The sequence below is a fragment of the Heloderma suspectum genome, chromosome 6, assembly GCF_057233095.1.
Source record: "Heloderma suspectum isolate Gila_16-S chromosome 6, 16-S_ref, whole genome shotgun sequence".
NCBI lineage: Eukaryota > Metazoa > Chordata > Lepidosauria > Squamata > Helodermatidae > Heloderma > Heloderma suspectum.
In genome coordinates this window covers 104,679,429-104,697,203 of record NC_139463.1, presented here as the reverse complement: position 1 = coordinate 104,697,203, position 17,775 = coordinate 104,679,429, and the positions used below count along the sequence as shown (strand labels likewise).

General features: G+C 45.5%; 1 protein-coding gene across 4 annotated transcripts; it reads left to right on the top strand.

Annotated features, from left to right (window-relative positions):
* The first annotated feature begins 324 nt into the window (after positions 1–324).
* LOC146342250 (interferon-induced very large GTPase 1-like) lies at positions 325–15,889 on the top strand. Of its 4 annotated transcripts, XM_084806000.1 has the most exons (7): positions 325–468; positions 2,230–2,362; positions 6,370–6,665; positions 7,899–7,970; positions 8,838–8,909; positions 9,304–9,375; positions 11,164–15,889. In XM_084806000.1, exons 2-7 carry the CDS (start codon positions 2,337–2,339, stop codon positions 15,885–15,887), a joined length of 5,262 nt encoding a protein of 1,753 aa, XP_084662126.1. In that variant the 5' UTR covers positions 325–468; positions 2,230–2,336; the 3' UTR covers positions 15,888–15,889. The 4 variants fall into 4 exon arrangements, with proteins under 4 accessions (XP_084662126.1, XP_084662128.1, XP_084662127.1 ...); XM_084806002.1 differs by lacking the exon at positions 2,230–2,362; XM_084806001.1 differs by lacking the exon at positions 325–468 and having other exon boundaries at positions 491–2,362.
* The last annotated feature ends 1,886 nt before the right edge of the window (positions 15,890–17,775 follow it).

The window sequence follows — 17,775 nt, the reverse complement described above, 5'->3', positions numbered from 1 at the left end:
TGTCTGGAGGGACTTATATACCCAATATACAAGTCCCTCTGGTGGGAAAACTATCACCAGCTGGTACTCTGAGGGAGACTTCCCTTGAACAAGGGGGCTCCACACTTTGGGATTCTAATGCTGCAGCTCTCTTTTTTGGTTTTGGAAAGAACTCTGTCCATGTTCCAGGTGACTCTCACCTTTTCCCCATGTTTCAGGCCTGACTTCTGGCTCAGATTAAACCTCTAATCGACCCCATCACATCTGACTCGTCTTTTGTTTGCCTGGTGCTCTCCGGAGGGGAGCGGGGCGTGGGGAGGAAACAAGAAGTGAAGGAAAGAAATTGCGAAAGCGCCGGGGAACTGGATTTCCCGGCAGCATTGAGAAACCTTCACCAAGTGAAGCGGAATTTAAACCAGCAGCACCTGCCAGTGCCAAGGCTTGACGTTGGAACTCTCCTGCCTCAAGGGAGCCAGCGAGGAGAGAAAGGTATTTGCGGGGCAGCTGGAGCTTGGGGGACTCTTTGGGGCTGAGCCAGCAAAAGGAGCTGAGAGCGAGGAAGGTGTTGCCGTTGTCTGTGACTAATACGGAAGGGCCCCAGGCATCAGCCCACAAGGAGCGGCCTCACCCAGCATGGCAAAGAGCCCCGCAGTCACTACCAGCTGGATGGGGTGCGCGCGCGCGCGTGTGCACAAATGTTTAAGATGCTCCCTTAAACATTGGTGAAACATTGGTGATGGAGGGTTTGGTGAAACGTCTCTCATCATATAGAGAAAGCAGAACCATTAAGACGCTCGACAGTAAACAGAATCCTGATTGTGGCTTTAAAAAAAAAAAAAAAGCTTCTGTAGTTGTCTTTAATTTAAAATGCACAGAAGGGATAAATGAGCCCAGAAGGATATGGCAGAAGCTACTCCAAATACAAGAAAGGGCAGGAAAAAAAATGAAATAAAAGAGGAAATGAGAACAGTGACCACTGGGTCACGGACACATGTACTTCTATGTAAGACAACTTTTGCAACTGGAAACTGCAACAAAATTTTGCAGCATGGAAAGTCCCTGTTCAGTGTTACAGACAGATAGGCATGCCCTCTTCCAGGATACTCCATTCCACCCTGCCTAGTTTGGTACCCCCTCCTCCCCCAGTAATGCAGCTAGGTCATTTCAGATGCTGGGATTAATGGTCTTATGTCCCAAAGTCCACTGCCCATTGACCCCCCAGATAATCAGCATTCTGTAACTGCTGAACATGCTCAATCCTCAAGGGGCTATTTTTGGATCATTAGTAGTATTTTTACCACCTTAGATGTTGTTTCATTATTATTTTTTAACTTTTGTAACCCTTGGGGTTCCCCTCTCTCTTATTTCTCAGTAGTCCAGTTTTCACGCATTCATTCATTCATTATATTTCTATACCACCCAACAGCTGAAGCTCTCTGGCTGGTTTACAAGGATTAAACCTTAAAAATACATTATGCATAGCATAAAAACCATTTACATACAAACATATGAACAGACAGCACACACAGAGACACGCATATATCTAAACAATTTTAAACAATCACCAATAAGAAAAATCCAAGACCTGATTAAAAAGTCATATGCTGCCAAATGCCTGAGAGAAGAGAAAGGTCTTAATCTAGTGCCTAAAAGATAACAAGGTTGGCACCAGGTGGGCCTCACTGAGGAGTTCATTCCATAATTGGTGGGCCACCACCGAGAAGGCCCTCTCCCTTGTTGCCGCCTTCTGAACCTCCCTCAGAGGAGTCACCTGGAGGAGGGCCTTAGATGATGAACTCTTCCCAAGAGAGGCTTTCCCAACATCTACTCTGATGTCATATTGGCACAATAGGAAGACAGTTTTTATTTGCCAGGCCTTTAAGCTTTAACTAAATCTGGAACTTTATCTGTTTTTCTGCTGCGATTGACTGCATCTCTTCATTTACATTATTTTTATGATGTTATTTATGTTTTAATTGGAAACCACTTTGAAGGACTTTCAATGGAAGAGCGAGGTAGCAAATATTTGTAATCAATATTCTTTCAGCTCTAAGGCCATTCACCACTGACAGGATCATAAAAGGAAGGAAAACTGGGAACTTGTTGCAAAGGGAAGGAAGGGGGCAAAGGAATGAATATGGGTTTGTCCCCCTTCCGCCCTCTGGTATTATGAGGTACAGATAGATCCATTTGATTGGTATTCACTTCTTCCATTTTAAGCATGTGTGCCATCTTCACCATGAGTCACAGGTGGTCTTCCTAGGCTTCAGAGTAAGAGAGAAACATACCTGGCCAGGTCAACACGAGCTGAAGAGAGACTGCATTCAGTGGAGACATAAGGGAACCTGGAGAGAGAAATGTCATCAGGACCAGCCACCAAAGGGTAATGTTTATACTTAAGTGATGAGCAGAGGCCTTGTCAAGAACGGCACAGCTTCAGTAGGCACCCGACCTTCCACAGCCATGCTTATACAAGAGCCGCAGCTCTGGATTCTTTTTCAGTTCTGTCCCCCATGCTGTGTTCTCTAGTTCTTTATTGCATTAAGCTTGTTGCAGAATGTTCTTCCATTAGACACATTAACAAACTTGCACACATTCTAGTAGGACACGCGTTCACGAAGGAACCTTTTGACATTAGTCATAGAGCACCTACAGCTGAGAAGGCAACCCCACCCTAAAGATCTACATTCCCATAAGAGTTTTGGGATAATGCCACATGGCATGTTAATTCATGATTACAACATGAATAGGGAACTTGTGTTATCTAGTTCCCTCTTGTGTTAACCTGTTGCTTTGCTCAAATATTTTGTGATCTTTTGACCTCCCATCCAACAGGGGAGCTGCAGCAATCTGTGCTAAAACATGGAACAATGTAATACATGGTAGTTAGGTCGTCCAGTGTACAGAGGGAGAGAACTAGGTCTCTGACTGGGCTGGGTGCAACAAGGAACAAAGATGTAGAAGTGTGAGGAATGGACAAGTTTGGGGTGGAATATGCTTCATGGTAAACATAGGCTACTTGGGATGTTTCCAGATGGATGGCTCCTAGGAGTACCATTCAAAAGGCATTGTGCAGCTATTTCATCTTTCTCTTTAATGGATTTTTTTCTGGTAAGAAAAAAGATGGAAGAAGCAGGGAGAAAACTTGGGAGTGTTGCAAATGGAAGACAATGACATCTGGACCCCTTGAAACATTCTCTGAACAAGGGAGGGCAATTGCATTTATTTACATTTATATTCCTCCTTTTTTCCTCCTTAAAGAACCCAAGGCAACGTATATAATCCTCCTCTCCATTTTAGCCTCAGAACAACAGCCCTGTGAGGTAGGTTGGGCTGAGAGTCTCTGACTGGCCCAAAGTCACCCAGTGAGCTTCCATGTCCGAGTGGGGACTAGAACCCAGATCTCCTGACTCCTAGTCCAACACTCTAGCCACTACACCACACTGGCATAACAAAACTCTTGTCTGGAAGGACCCATGCTTTTTGGTGGGCCCATAAATGTTTTCATCATGTGTACAATGTAGAGGCATTTGTGTAATTAGGTACTTTTGGACTCCGGACTTAACAGTCTTACAGAGAGAGGACTCTTTGGATGGTAATGTGTACCACTTCACTTACTTGTGGCCAGTCAGCCCTGTTGTATTTGGGGGCCTCGTGCTCATTCTGCTGAGTGGTGCCCTGGATGTCTGCTGCAAAGTCCTGCCCTGACAGCACCACAGTGTTTAGGATGTGTTTAGATGTGCCACCAACAGTTTGATCCTTCAGAGCTTAGACTTTAGGGCAGATCACTCCAGGGTACTTTGGAACTCCATCATTTGGCCACATAACAGACATGTATTTCCTGTTCAGGATATTGACTAAGAAAACTGAGCTATGAACAAGGACTCCCCTGGTTCAATTCTTCCCTCTACCATGAACTAGTTGGTAGAATTGTCAGTTTTCGAAATAAAAAATTCTGGTACCTAGGCATAGCCTGGAGATAGGTCCAGGGGCGGAACCCAGTGCAAAAGCGATCTGTTCAGCTCTTGCATCTTCTAAAAAAAGCACCCAGCATCAAGCAATGCCATCTATGTAGACATCATATCAGACCTTCACAGATCATAAAAGAATGCAAAATTACACAACTGTGCCAAAATCAGAAAGCAGGAAGTAAGCTACACGCAGACTAGATCACTCAACAAGCCAATCAGCCCAGACTGCCAGTCAAGACACACATGTACGTAATATGGTCAAGGAAATAAGCTGCTGAAAAATCACTTCCCTGTTGTGCAAAAGGGGAAAATAGAGACTGAAAGACAACTAGCCCAAACACACCAAATGAATGCAACGCAGGGCGGTCCTAACAGAACCAACAAAACGAGCCAGAGAAAATATAGAGGAGAAGGAGAGACAGAGGGTGGCTGAAGGAAAGGAGCAGGGAAGCAGTGGAGTGATCCAAATGAACCTTGGATAAGGGCAGGAGAGTGAGACAGAGCTCTGAAGAAAAGAGAGCCAAGAGGGCAACCAGCCAGCCATCTCTGGCTGTAGGGTTCTATTTCTACTTGTTATCATTGCCCATGCATTTCATGCAGAAGGCCACACGTTCAGTTTTGTAGTGTGTAACTAGTGTGGAGTAATGGGCCACCTCCACCAGGTGCAAAGTGAACATTAAAGATCATGGCATGTATTGGAAGTAATGGTAAATTATGTAATGGTATCTTTTCACTACCTGGTAATGAAGCATGTTGTCGAGGTGGTAAATGCAAAGCCAGATGCCGGCTTGCTTAGAGGCTTGATGAGGCAGCAACCCAGGCAGAGTGGCACTACTGCAGCTTCACATCAGCTCTGTGCCTGCAGCCTAACACAGCAGAGCACAATCCATGTGCTTCCAGATGAGGCTTTCATGACGCCATCCCCCTGCCTCATTCACGGACATTTATGGGGGCCCAGACATCGTAGTCTTCTACATGTGAGCCTCTGGTGTTTTCTTACCATTTCTTCCATCTTTTTCCTTAACACAGAAAATATTTTTAGGGAGAAAAAGATGGAACAGCTGCAGCCTTCTAACTGTAACACTAGGAGCCCTCTGTCCGAAAGCACCCTCAGCAACTGCCTACTTCTGGTGGAGGAGGAGAAAATCAGAGTCATGACACTGAGAAGGGCAATAGCCAGAGGGGTTTTGGTTTTTTGCACAACAGTTTCTGACCAGGATCAGTCTATCAGAACAGAGAGAAGTTGGAAGATTTGCAACTATTCCAGTTGGGACCCTATCCAGAGCATAGAAATGGTAGCTCATTTCTTGATCTCCCCAGTTAGAAGGTTCCCCAGTAGCAGGGCCCAGTAGCAGGCCCTGAAGGTTCCCCAGTAGGTTCCCCAGGGCCCAGACGTAGGTTCCCCAGGGCCCAGTAGGTTCCCCAGGGCCCAGAAGTAGGTTCCCCAGGGCCCAGAAGGTTCCCCAGGGCCCAGACGTAGGTTCCCCAGGGCCCAGTAGGTTCCCCAGGGCCCAGACGTAGGTTCCCCAGGGCCCAGAAGGTTCCCCAGGGCCCAGAAGTAGGTACCCCAGGGCCCAGAAGGTTCCCCAGGGCCCAGAAGTAGGTTCCCCAGGGCCCAGAAGTAGGTTCCCCAGGGCCCAGAAGGTTCCCCAGTAGCAGGGCCCAGTAGCAGGCCCTGAAGGTTCCCCAGTAGGTTCCCCAGGGCCCAGACGTAGGTTCCCCAGGGCCCAGTAGGTTCCCCAGGGCCCAGAAGTAGGTTCCCCAGGGCCCAGAAGTAGGTTCCCCAGGGCCCAGAAGGTTCCCCAGGGCCCAGACGTAGGTTCCCCAGGGCCCAGTAGGTTCCCCAGGGCCCAGACGTAGATTCCCCAGGGCCCAGAAGGTTCCCCAGGGCCCAGAAGTAGGTTCCCCAGGGCCCAGAAGGTTCCCCAGGGCCCAGAAGTAGGTTCCCCAGGGCCCAGTAGGTTCCCCAGGGCCCAGACGTAGGTTCCCCAGGGCCCAGACGTAGGTTCCCCAGGGCCCAGAAGTAGGTTCCCCAGGGCCCAGAAGTAGGTTCCCCAGGGCCCAGAAGGTTCCCCAGTAGCAGGGCCCAGTAGCAGGCCCTGAAGGTTCCCCAGTAGGTTCCCCAGGGCCCAGAAGTAGGTTCCCCAGGGCCCAGAAGGTTCCCCAGTAGCAGGGCCCTGCAAGGTTCCCCAGTAGCAGGGCCCAGGGCCCAGAAGGTTCCCCAGTAGCAGGGCCCAGAAGGTTCCCCAGTAGCAGGGCCCTGCAAGGCTTACTGCTGGCAGTAAGAGTTGGCGCAACTGAACAGTCTGATCAACAGTCTGATCCAGTACAAGCAACCGCTTATATCATAAGCGGTTTGTACTTTTCTTTCTCCCTCCCTCATGCTTTAAATAAAACAAAATAAATATTTGTGCCACAGGTCACTGGATTCAGACAGAATATCTGACTATGAGATGACACAGAAGGGCAGAAAACAACTGACTGAAATCCTTGAAAAGGACCTAGACCGTATGATAAATGAATTAATCTCCAGGTCTGTGATCACAAAAGAAAAATATGAAGTCGTTGAACAAATTGAGAAGGATCCCAAGAAGAAAATTAAACTTTTACTGATTCAGATACAGAACCAGGGAGAAGAAGCTTGCAGCCAGTTCCTGGAATGCTTGGAAGTGTTGTGTCCAGGCTCAAATCATGCTCTACAGTGTTCAATTAATGGTGAGTCCTAGCACTCTTCCAGAGCATCAAGGACAATGAATGTTGCTTTCGTCTTCATCCTCACAACAGTGATGTGGGAAAAGAAACTTGTTGCTATTATCATTTTTACAAGTCAGGATCGAAATCCAGTACAAACCTCTGGCCTGGTGGGGTTACAGCCATACTCCAGTCCAGGTGAGCTCGTGGCTTGGTACCAGGGGAGGGATCCCCTGACAGGAGGAAGTCATTCCTTTGGGGCCAATTCAGCCTGCACTGAGGGCGGCGGGGAGTATCAAATCCATGCATAATATGAATAGCTGCCTCTACCTCAGCCAACAGAATAAGTCCTTCGCTTCACTGGGGTTGCACAGCCAGCAGTCAACTGATTTGTGAAATCTTCCCCTTACAATGCTTTGTGCATGATATGAATGGAAATTCAGAAGTGTCACTTTGAAACATAACCTGGTGTTTGGAGCAGTGCGGCCTTTGGGGAAACTTGCGCACATCTTGCAGACAGAGATCCTGTGGAGTATTGTGCATCCGGGGAATGATGTAGTTGACAAGGCCTCTCTCCACACATAAAGGCCCTGCACATCATGAAAATGGGGACTTTCCTTTTCCGCCACATGCATGAACGCAGCTCTCCCCTCTGAGGCATAGAACAAAATGGATTATTCTGCAGACATATTCTCGTAGCAAATAGCAAAGTGTTCCATCACTTTTTTATTATGATGATTATGATTTAAATCAAAATAATAAAAATCAAAGCCAGGCCTAGAATCATAGAATAGAATAGAATAGAATAGAATAGAATAGAATAGAAGGGTTGGAAGGGGCCTACAAGGCCATTGAGTCCAACCCCCTGCTCAATGCAGTGTACCGTAAAAGTCTACCATCTTCATTTTGTAGAATTGCCTTGCATGGCTAACCCCATGTCAGAAGGGCAAAAAGCTTATAATTATAATTATAACTTATAATTATAAGTACCTATAATTAGGTACACTCAATGCAGTGTACCTAAAAGTGTACCATCTTCATTTTGTAGAATTGCCTTGCATGACTAACCCTATGTCAGAAGGGCAAAAAGCTTATGCATGTAGTGGCGATGGGCATTCCTATGCACTCCCTGAAAGGGGGCTCTTCACTTACCCTCATCATGATGTCTTATTTACATATGGTTTCCCTGGGTTTGCATTAAACTGAAATACAAATGTGACACTTCTATGTGGACTATAGTTCTGTTTTTCTCTTTAGGGAATTCACTTCCAGAGATGAAATCTGATGGTCCAAAAACATCATGGAAGGCCAAAAAACAAGATTTCAAAGGTACTTCCAAAAAAGTGATGATGCCCCCAAATTTAATGCTGAAAGTGCAAAATTCTGGGCAGGAAGGGACAGAGTAGGGTCTCCGGAGGTTAGAAAGATTCTGTCCAGTCCCCGTGCCAGCTTAGGGTGCTTCCAGACAGAGGGCAGCTAGTGCTACCAGGGGCACCCTCCTTAATGGTTTTTTTCTGGTATGAAAAGAGATGTAAGAAGCAGTGGGGAAACACAGGCAGGTTTTGCCTTTTTGTTTGAAGCAGGGCAATTGCAGGATAAAAGCCTCATCAGGAGGCACCTGAAGGACCGGTTTATGCGTTTAGTACAGGGGTGGGCAACGTGCAGACGACATATAGCCAGCTACAGATGCCCTGGTAGCCCTTCCAGTTCTCCACATTCCTCCCCAAGTGCCTTGTTTCCCAGCAGAATTGGCCTCCCGCCAGCCCGCCAAGGGTGTACAGAGCCCAATTCTGCTGGGAAACAGCACACGAAGAGTCTCATCCAGCATGCCCTGCATCCCAGCAGAATCAAAAAGGGAGGAGGGCGAGCTCCGTGTACTGGACGGGAGGTTTAGACCTCCTCATCCTTGTGCGATGATCAGGGAAGGAAGGTGTGTGTGTGTGTGTGTGTGTGTGTGTGTGCACGCATGGGAAGAAGAGTAGGTATGTGCTTGGTGAGTGTGTGAACGTGCATGGGTGTGGCCCGCACCCCATGACCCATTGTACCATGTGGCCCTCAGAGGCAAAAGGTTGCTGACCCCTAATTAAGTACAATAAAGTGCTTCCACTTTTCCTGGATTGTACCACTGCAGACTCTAGGTAGGGCTGAGCTAACAATTCCACCAGTAGTATAATTCTGTTTCCCCCTCCTCCACAGGGTGCTTGCTTCCAGAAGAAAAAGTCTACAGCCAGAGAGTATCAGGGAAGGCAAATAAAGAAGTTTTCAAAGGTACTTCTGGACAAACTGTCTATTAAGTTAAGCATGCATTTTGAAAGTGCTCAATACTGGCCACTTTATTATTTTTTAAAAAACACACACACCCAAAAGTGGAAGAAGAAAATGAACGCTGCTCCTCCGTCCCTTCCACCTTGTCAGTGCAAGAACTTTGGATGAGGCTGTTGCTCTGCTTCTGACCTCCCCACACCCCACCCACACCCTGGTAGGATTGTTCTTCCCTTCTAGTATGAAGCCTATTTGAACTCTAGTCCCTTTGAAATCCTTCGAAGAACAGGCACGTTTCTTGTTTTTGTTTTACTAACTGGCTGATAAGAGTACATTTCCAGGAGTTCCTGTCCACTGTGCTTCTCCAAGTTTATGGCTCAATGTCACTATCCATTTCTAGGACGTTCTGCTCAAGAGCAAGAAGAGAACACTCCTCAAGAACCAGAGCAAGAGGAGGGACGCCATGCCAAAGGTATTTCCTAGCCTTGTTACCCAGTGAAAACATTGAATTTTGTATGGTGCTCATCCTACAAGGAGCTCAAAGTAGGGATGGACGAAAGTCACTTACCTGATCCCGAAGCTTGCTTCGCGGTGGGGGGGAGGCGCTCCGTCCCTCCCCCTGAAATTCTGGGCGGGGGGAGGCGCCCCATCCCTCCCCGCCAAAATTCTGGCTGGGGGGGGAAGCGCCCCATCCCTCCCCACCGAAATTCTGGCTGGGGGGGAGTGCCCCGCCTCTCCGGCCGCGAAAGTTCTTCTCCTGCCGGGACGCAAATGGAGGCGGCCGTAGCCGCCGCCGTTTGCGTCCCTGGCTGCAGTCAGCCGTGATAGGCTACGTAAATCTTTATGTAGCCTATCACGGCTGACTTTGGGGGGGGGAAAGCGCATACGCAAATGCGTTCCTTATTTCGCTTAATAAGCATTGCCCTTATTTTCGCCGTAATCTAAGTAAATATTTACGTAGACTACCCGTGCCAAAATAAGGAACCCGTGCCAAAATAATACTTAAATTCAGCAAGGTTGCTGCATCCTTTACCATAGACTATGCCCTGGAACCATCATAATTGTTAAATTGTTGTATTACATCTTCTTCTGAGTTGGGGTGCTTCCAGACAAGGCTTTTAATGCACAAACACCCTGCCTCATTCACAGAATTTTACAGATGATGAAGTCTTCCATTCCTAACCCTTCTGTGTGTTCCTGCTCTTTCTTCTATCTTTTTTTCTTACCAGAAAAAATATGCTAAGGAAGAAAAGATGGAATAGTTGTGCATTGCCTTTTGATTGGTAGGAGCTAGGATTGGTAGGGCCTAGGATTGGTAGAAGCTAGGAGCCCTCGGTCTGGAAGCATTCTTATTCTCTCGTGTGAGGACTTTTTTTCAGATTTGATTTGTGGTGACTTTCTAAAACTATAAGCTTAATTGCCGTGCCAGAAGGTCCGATATAGACAAGCAAAGCTCAGCTCACACAAACAGAGAGAGAGAGTTTGTTACTGGAGCTGCAAGGGGGAGGAGTGTAGAGAGGGCTGCAGGAAGGGATACATTTCTTAAATTTCACTCATACAGAAGCTCTGCAAGAGCCAAGTCCAGAAGCCTGTCCTGGCTGCCCAAAAGCAGCATGAGCTGTAGCCCCCGGATTGTTCCCACTGCAGCTGGGTGAAGGTGAACCACCCACCACAATAGGACATCCCATTGTGGACAGTGACGTGGGGGAGGGACAAACCAGAGTTCTAACCCACCATGGCTAGGGACTACCTGGCTGGAACGTGGAGTTGTGGAAGACTGAGACAAACCGTCTATGATTTTTTTTCAGTGTGATTGAGGTGTGATTGATCCCAACAGCACCGTCAATGAAGGGTGAAGAGATGTAAAGCATCTTTAATGACTCCACATAATCTCTCTTTTAAAAATTTTGGCTCTGCTATTTAAGTCTGCGGTTCCTCATGTGAGGCTCTAAGCCACTTGCTCAGTTATATTGCCAGAAGAACCAGAACTGGTCTTCCATCTTGAGACTGTACCCTCTCCCATATGCTGTTGACAGTGGTCCATTCACAACTGCCACAGTTTCTAATAATCCTGCACGCTGCATAAAAGTGTGGCAATTCTGAAGGTGTAAGAGCATGGGATGATGGGAAAAGGAAGGCAAAGAGGCCGATGGGCTGAGGGAGCAAGTTGGAAAAGTCAGTGAGCCTAAAGAGGTCTACAGGCAACTTGGTACTACTGCTGGTGATAGCAAAATAATAGTTTTCTCATCATTTCTTACAGAGAGAAGTAAAGTACTCAAGGACATTATCTCCAAATTAAAGTTGCAGAAGAATAAAAGCAAGAAACTTTCCTTGCAAGAAGTCCTGGAAATCAGCTCAGGAAGTCTAAAGCAAGGCACCCCTCAGGCACTGGAGGACTTGCCCTGGCATCTTCTGAGGAAGCTCCTGGCTCTGAATGTGATGGCCAGGGACACAAGTCTTGGGCAGGGGTCCTCTGGTGATGAAAGACTGAGAGAAAAGGAGGAAAAAAAGAGCATAGATGATAGCATTTTCTTCACTGCTGAAATGGTTATGAAGATGTCAGTGAATCCCCTTGACGTCCTTTGTGCTCTTCTGCTTTGCTCAGACAGTCTCCTCCAACAGGAGATCCTCTCCAAAATGTCCATGTGCCAGTTTGCACTGCCTTTGCTTCTGCCTCCCTTAGAGACCCCCAAGTGCACCCTGATGCTCTGGGCTATGAGAGACATTGTGAAAAAATGGAGGCCCCATTCCCTGGCTGAAAGTAAAGGCTTCAGGGAGGAGAGCCTGGTGCTGACATCCATGCCCACCATCTCCTTTGTACGGATGGGGAGCTTGAGCCTTTCCAAGTCCAGACTCCTCAACTTGTTTCTCAGCCCCTCCCAGCAGCACCATGATTTCTTCATACACCAAGATAAGGAGTGTGGAAACATCCCTCGGGAAATTTCTGATGGACTTGTAGAGATGTCCTGTTATTTTCCAGGAGGAGAGAAGGACTCTGATCTCTTTCCAGAGCCACTTGCAGTTGCAAATCTCCGTGGAGATGCTGAGTCGCACTGGGTGCAATTTAAGTTTTTAACGCAGGTTTCCTCAGCTGTGTTTATATTTGCTGAGTGCATCAGTGAGACAGAATATGCCCTCTTGTCATTGCTGAAGGGGTCTTCAGCACAATACTACTTCATCTTAGAAAATCACAGCAGAAAATCAAAAGAAACCTTGGATTTCTTAAATAAATTGGCTCCAGTGCTTGAACTTGACAATTCACGAATACTAGTGAAATCTGACACGATAAATAAAGCAGGGTTTGTAGAAAAGCTACGATCTGTTGCTAGAAGAATAATAAACTCTGCTCCCCAAATAATGAGTATACAAAAGATGGCTGCTGTGGCACGTGAGTGTACAATCCAGGTGGATGAGGACAGTCAAGAATGTCAGAATGCTTTCCAATTTGCTGAACAAATCACACAAGATGTAAAAGATGTCGCTGTTTACAAGGTAAATACATTGAAACTCCAAGGTGACATCTGGAAAGATCTGGCAAAAGTAGAGAAAGAACTTTGCAGAATGGAGAGACAAGGGAACGTTCCTCTGGAAAATTATAGATCAGAGCTGAAAAGCAAACTATTCGAACTTCGTAAACAACAAAACAAATGTGAGCTCACCATTGGTTTGATTAATTTTATCAAAGGCATCAAGAACTTGAACTCAGCAGAGAAGCACTACTTCTTAAAATGGATGAAGTTCAACCTGGATTGCATTGCTAGGAGGAACCTTTCTCATTTATGGGCTACATACAAAGAGAAATGCAAGACGTTAGGAAACAGTGGCCAGGAAATCGTAGAGATAGACCATCTGATATCTTCCTCTTCCTTGGGAGTTGAACACTTCATGCGTGAATTGGGGCAATTTTATGAGGCAGAATATTCAATGGTTAAAGAAGGCAAAATACCAGTAACCAAAAGGCAATTTCCCCATTTCCCAAGCATTGCAGCTGACCTGATGTTGGAAGGGTTTCCTCTAGAGCTGATTGATGGAGATGCCTCAAACATCCCCCTGCAGTGGATAACTGATGTTCTGACTGAACTCAATAATAAAGTAAGAGCTCAGTCCAAACTAGTGGTGATAACTGTACTGGGGGTGCAGAGCACTGGGAAGTCCACCCTTCTCAATACCATGTTTGGCCTGCAGTTTGCTGTCAGCAGTGGCCGATGTACACGAGGAGCCTTTATGACTCTCCTCAAGGTGAGAGAAAACTTGGCTCGGGAGCTCAGTTGTAATTTCATCCTAGTGATAGACACAGAAGGTTTGAAAGCTCCAGAACTAGCCAAACTGGAAGACAGCTATCAACATGACAATGAGTTGGCCACTCTAGTGATTGGGCTGAGTGACATCACAATCGTGAATATGGCCATGGAGAACGCCACTGAAATGAAGGATGTCCTGCAAATTGTGACCCATGCCTTCCTCAGGATGGAGAAGACTGGGCAAAAACCCAACTGCCAATTTGTTCATCAGAATGTCAGTGAAGTTTCTGCACATGACCAAAACATGAGGGACAGGAAACATCTTTTGGAAAAATTCAATGAAATGACCCAGGCTGCAGCAGCAATGGAAAAGCTTGACAGAAATATCAAGTTTTCTGACATCATGGACTATGACCCAGAAATGCACAATTGGTACATCCCAGGTCTGTGGCATGGAGTCCCACCAATGGCTCCAGTCAACATAGGGTACACTGAAAAGGTGTTTGAGTTAAAGAAGTACTTATTTGAAGTCATAAGGAATCGCTCCCTTGAAAGACCTCCCAAGAACATTATAGAATTTATTGAGTGGGTGAAGAGTCTGTGGAATGCTGTGAAACATGAGAACTTCATCTTCAGCTTCCGAAACAGCCTCATAGCAGAAGCCTATACAAACCTGTCCATCAGATTTTCTGAATGGGAATGGAGTTTCCGCAGAGAGATGCACCTCTGGCTATCTGAGCAGTCAACTGTGATACAGAATGTTTCTTCTGAGGAACTGGATCATGGCAGCTGGCAAAGTGATCTTCACGAGAAACTATCAGCTGGAGAAAAGCAGATTTTGGAGAGTTTGAAGCAATTCTTTGAAAGTGGAGCAACAAATGTGCATCTGGTAGAAAAGTACAAAGAAGACTTTGTCAGGAGTGCTAACAGCCTCAAGCATGAACTGGAGAATCATTGTTATCACAAATGTAGGGAAGCTATTCACATTACGAAGTGTCGGCGTAAGATTGATAGTCTTCAAACAGAATACTTGAAAATAATTAAAGGAAAGGTTGACAGGCTTCTTGGACAATGTAGGGAGAAAAATAGCAAATTAGAAGATGAAGAGCTGAAAGGAGAATTTGAAAGAATGTGGAGAGAAACATTGCTGGAAATATCACCCAGGCACTTAGAGAAGCACGAAATACATTCAAGTGTTGAGTTATATTTGAAAAGGGAGCTTTCCCACCGAGGAGGCGCAGTCAACATAAAACTACAAGAAGCAAAAACTTTGTTCAGTTACAGAATAAACAACTTCCGAATGAAACCTGAGTATATAAACTCATCATTCTTTCATCGTTTCAAGCAATATTTTTTGAAAAAGGAAGATTTGCATAAGGCAGTAGAAGGACTTGCTCATTCCTTGATGGCCAAATGTATTTCACACATTGATGAAAAAATCAACACAAAAGGAGATTATGAAGAAACCTACTGCAGTGAACTTTTGCGTATGATCAATAATAAGCTTCAACAGCCCGATGTTCAAAAACTTCATACAACTTCTTCCTTTGAAGTGGACCTAAAACTTCACATTTTGGGTGAAGCAGCTCATGCATTTCAGAAGATGCATGAAAAATTCCTTAAGGAAAATGATCCCCAGGTACGTCTGGAGAAACTGAAACCTCAGTATTTTTCCACTTTCAGAGATCTTTATCTGGAAAAAGATGCCCAACTAGTCACAGCTAGGGATTTCTGTGACCAATGTCTCCAACCTGCACTAGTGGATTATGTAAACAAGAGACTTGGGATAGAAATAGTGGATGACATTCTCAGCAGTGCACAGTCCATTGGATATGCCAGTCGAAGCTTCTTCCAGTTTACTGTCCTGAAGGAGCTCTTGGAAGAGAGGAATTTCACCCAACATTTGAAATACATTACAGCCTATGAGGAGTATGTCAAGAGCTGGGTCTTGAAACAAACATTGGATCGCTATACAAAAAGTCAGGATCTGAAGAACCTGGAGAATGAGATTCTCTCTGCAATATTAAAGAAAATTAAGGAAACCCTGGAAACCCTGAAGCAGAAGGATGCTGAGACAATATCAGATTTTCTGGACTATTTTTGCCAAGAAATGCAGAAGGAATTGGTAATTTCTAAGTACAGTCTGATAGGGATGGAGTTTAAGAATACATCCAGCCCTCACCAGTTTGCTGCCTGTGTTAAAAACTTCCTTCCTGACTTGCAAGAAGCAATCCTCTCTGACCTGGACATGTTAGATATTGAATCCAAACTCTCCAATCTGTCTGTGAAGCCCCAGGATGAGATCTTCAAGCGAGTATTTGGCTGTGGGAAGCAATGTCCCTTCTGCAAAGTCCCCTGTGAAGCTGGAGGGAGCGCTCATAAGGAACACTTTGCTGCAGTCCATCAACCTCAAGGACTGGGGATATATAAAGACATAGATTCAGAAAAGCTAACTTATAATCTCTGTTCCACACTGGTGGCTTCTGAATCTGAGTTCCAATCTGTGGACACCAAATGGGAATGGCATCCATATAAGGATTACCGTGTCTATTATCCAGACTGGTGCATCCAACCAGATCCCAGTATCAATGCTTCTGATTACTGGAGGTTCATTCTCAAAGAGTTCAATGATGATTTTGCCCGATACTATGCATGTAAGCCAGCAGATCTGCCAGAGGACTGGAAAAATATAACCAAGGAACACGCACTGCAAGCTTTGAAAGAAACGTATAATATGAAGTAAGTACTCAGAACTCGAAGGACAATACATATTTCCCATTTCAAACAAAGGTTGGCATTCATGAAATATACCCAATTGTGTTATATTTATATGAATTCTCTGTGAAAAGCTCAGGGGCTATACATCAGGAGCAGGCAGACTTCAGGTTTAATGGATCTACTTTGGTTTTTTGTTTACTAGAACCTAAAGTTCCACCAAGCACAGCCAAATGCAAAATGGTAGCTCAGGGTGGCTTATGTGCAAGTGTACATCAGGGTGCTTCTGATCATCTGCTCAGCCCAAGAATTAGTTTTCAATACCAGAACTGCGCTCATAGCCCTTTCACACACAGAGATTCGCGTCTATCATTTTTCAGAGGATAAACTGAAAATGCCTTACATCCAATTAGCCATGCCAAATACTCATTCCCAAATCTCTGGAGCCATTTAATTCTGATGTTCTGGCAAAAATTGGATAAGACAATGAAGCTCCTTCCCCAGTGCTGCCTGGTTGTCATGCTTCGGAGATTTAACAGAAAAGCAATCTCGACCTTCCACTTCTAAGGATAAGATGAAGTATTCCAAAGACTATGTACCTATCTAAAGATAATGTTGATTTGCATACAGAGCCCCATTGCACCTTCAAGCATCTACATTTTGAACCTTTGTATAAAAGGGGTGGGGAACATGTGGCCCTGCAGATGTTGTTGGACTACAACTCCCATAATCCCTCATCAGTGGACATGCTGGCTGGGGTTGATGGGAGTTACAGTCCAAGACATCTGGAGGATCTCAGGTCATTCCCCCCTCCCCCATTTATATGGTGGCATTTTCACTTGTTCTGATTATCTCTATCTTCCCATCTGCTTCATGTGATTTTGTATCCCTCCCTTTTTCTTTTTTCTTTTGTCTCTGTTGTTCTTTGTCTGTCCCAACTCCAAAGATCTCCCCTCTTCCTCTACATTAGAAACTTTTTTTAAAATCTGGAATTTCAAATACAAGTTACAACGTTGCTATTTTTAATAGGGTTCTTTGAACTGTAGCCTCTATTACTGACAAAGAGAACAATAGGATAAAATATGTACCTTTCTATCTACTGATGCATTTGCAGGATAATCAAATGAAAATGTGGAACTTTAGGAATATTTATACTGATGTAATTTTTATATCTTTTTCATATGTCATGACACCCCACAGGTGTTTGTTAAAAATGTTCTCAAAAGAATGTTAGACTCAACCTAGTATATATCTTTCCCCCCCTTTCTGAAGCTCAGAGGGGAGTGTTCATCCTTATGTAGCCAAAACCGCACCATCTACAGACAAGAGGCAGCTATCAGCAAGCTTGGAGGAATCCAGAGGTTTGAAGAAGGGCAAAGAAACTTCTAAGGAGTGGGAGGACCCAAAACTGCCCAGTGAGGACTGTGCATGCTCAATGGGCACAGAATGCTTGCTGACTGCTGACGTTTCGCTGTCAGAGTCACTGCAGCAAATGGTATCCCCGCCCCCACCCTTAGGTAGTAGGTGCATAGTACCTAAGGCCAGCCATGTTATTTTGGTACCCAAGGCAGAAAATTCCAGAAGCACCTCTCTTCCACCCTGTGGGAGATATGTTCAGCACAGCACTCGTTTTTTTCACATGGCGGGGGAGAATTTTGTAGAATTTTCTACAAAATTGGGAGTGGGGAGGCAGGGGTTTCATTTACCTTGTAAGTGTAGGAGGTGGCCAAGTGGCCTTCCTTCTGTTTTTTAACTCTCAGAATGCTCCCTGAGCTATCACAGCAGTGCAGGGCTCTTAGCACAGAGGCTTTTAGCTGAGCAGCACTTTCTGCAATGCCCAGGAGACCATATGGCATTGCACAGTCACCTGAACATTCAAGAGCTGCTGCTGGGTTGAAAGCCTCTGTTCTACGAGT

Excerpts from the sequence above, each read along its gene's own strand:
- LOC146342250 (XM_084806000.1), top strand. The coding sequence starts at position 2,337 with ATGTCATCAGGACCAGCCACCAAAGG. Across the intron at positions 2,363-6,369 it reads TCAGGACCAGCCACCAAAGG|GTCACTGGATTCAGACAGAA; the intron begins GTAATGTTTATA and ends TTTGTGCCACAG. Across the intron at positions 7,971-8,837 it reads CAAAAAACAAGATTTCAAAG|GGTGCTTGCTTCCAGAAGAA; the intron begins GTACTTCCAAAA and ends CCTCCTCCACAG.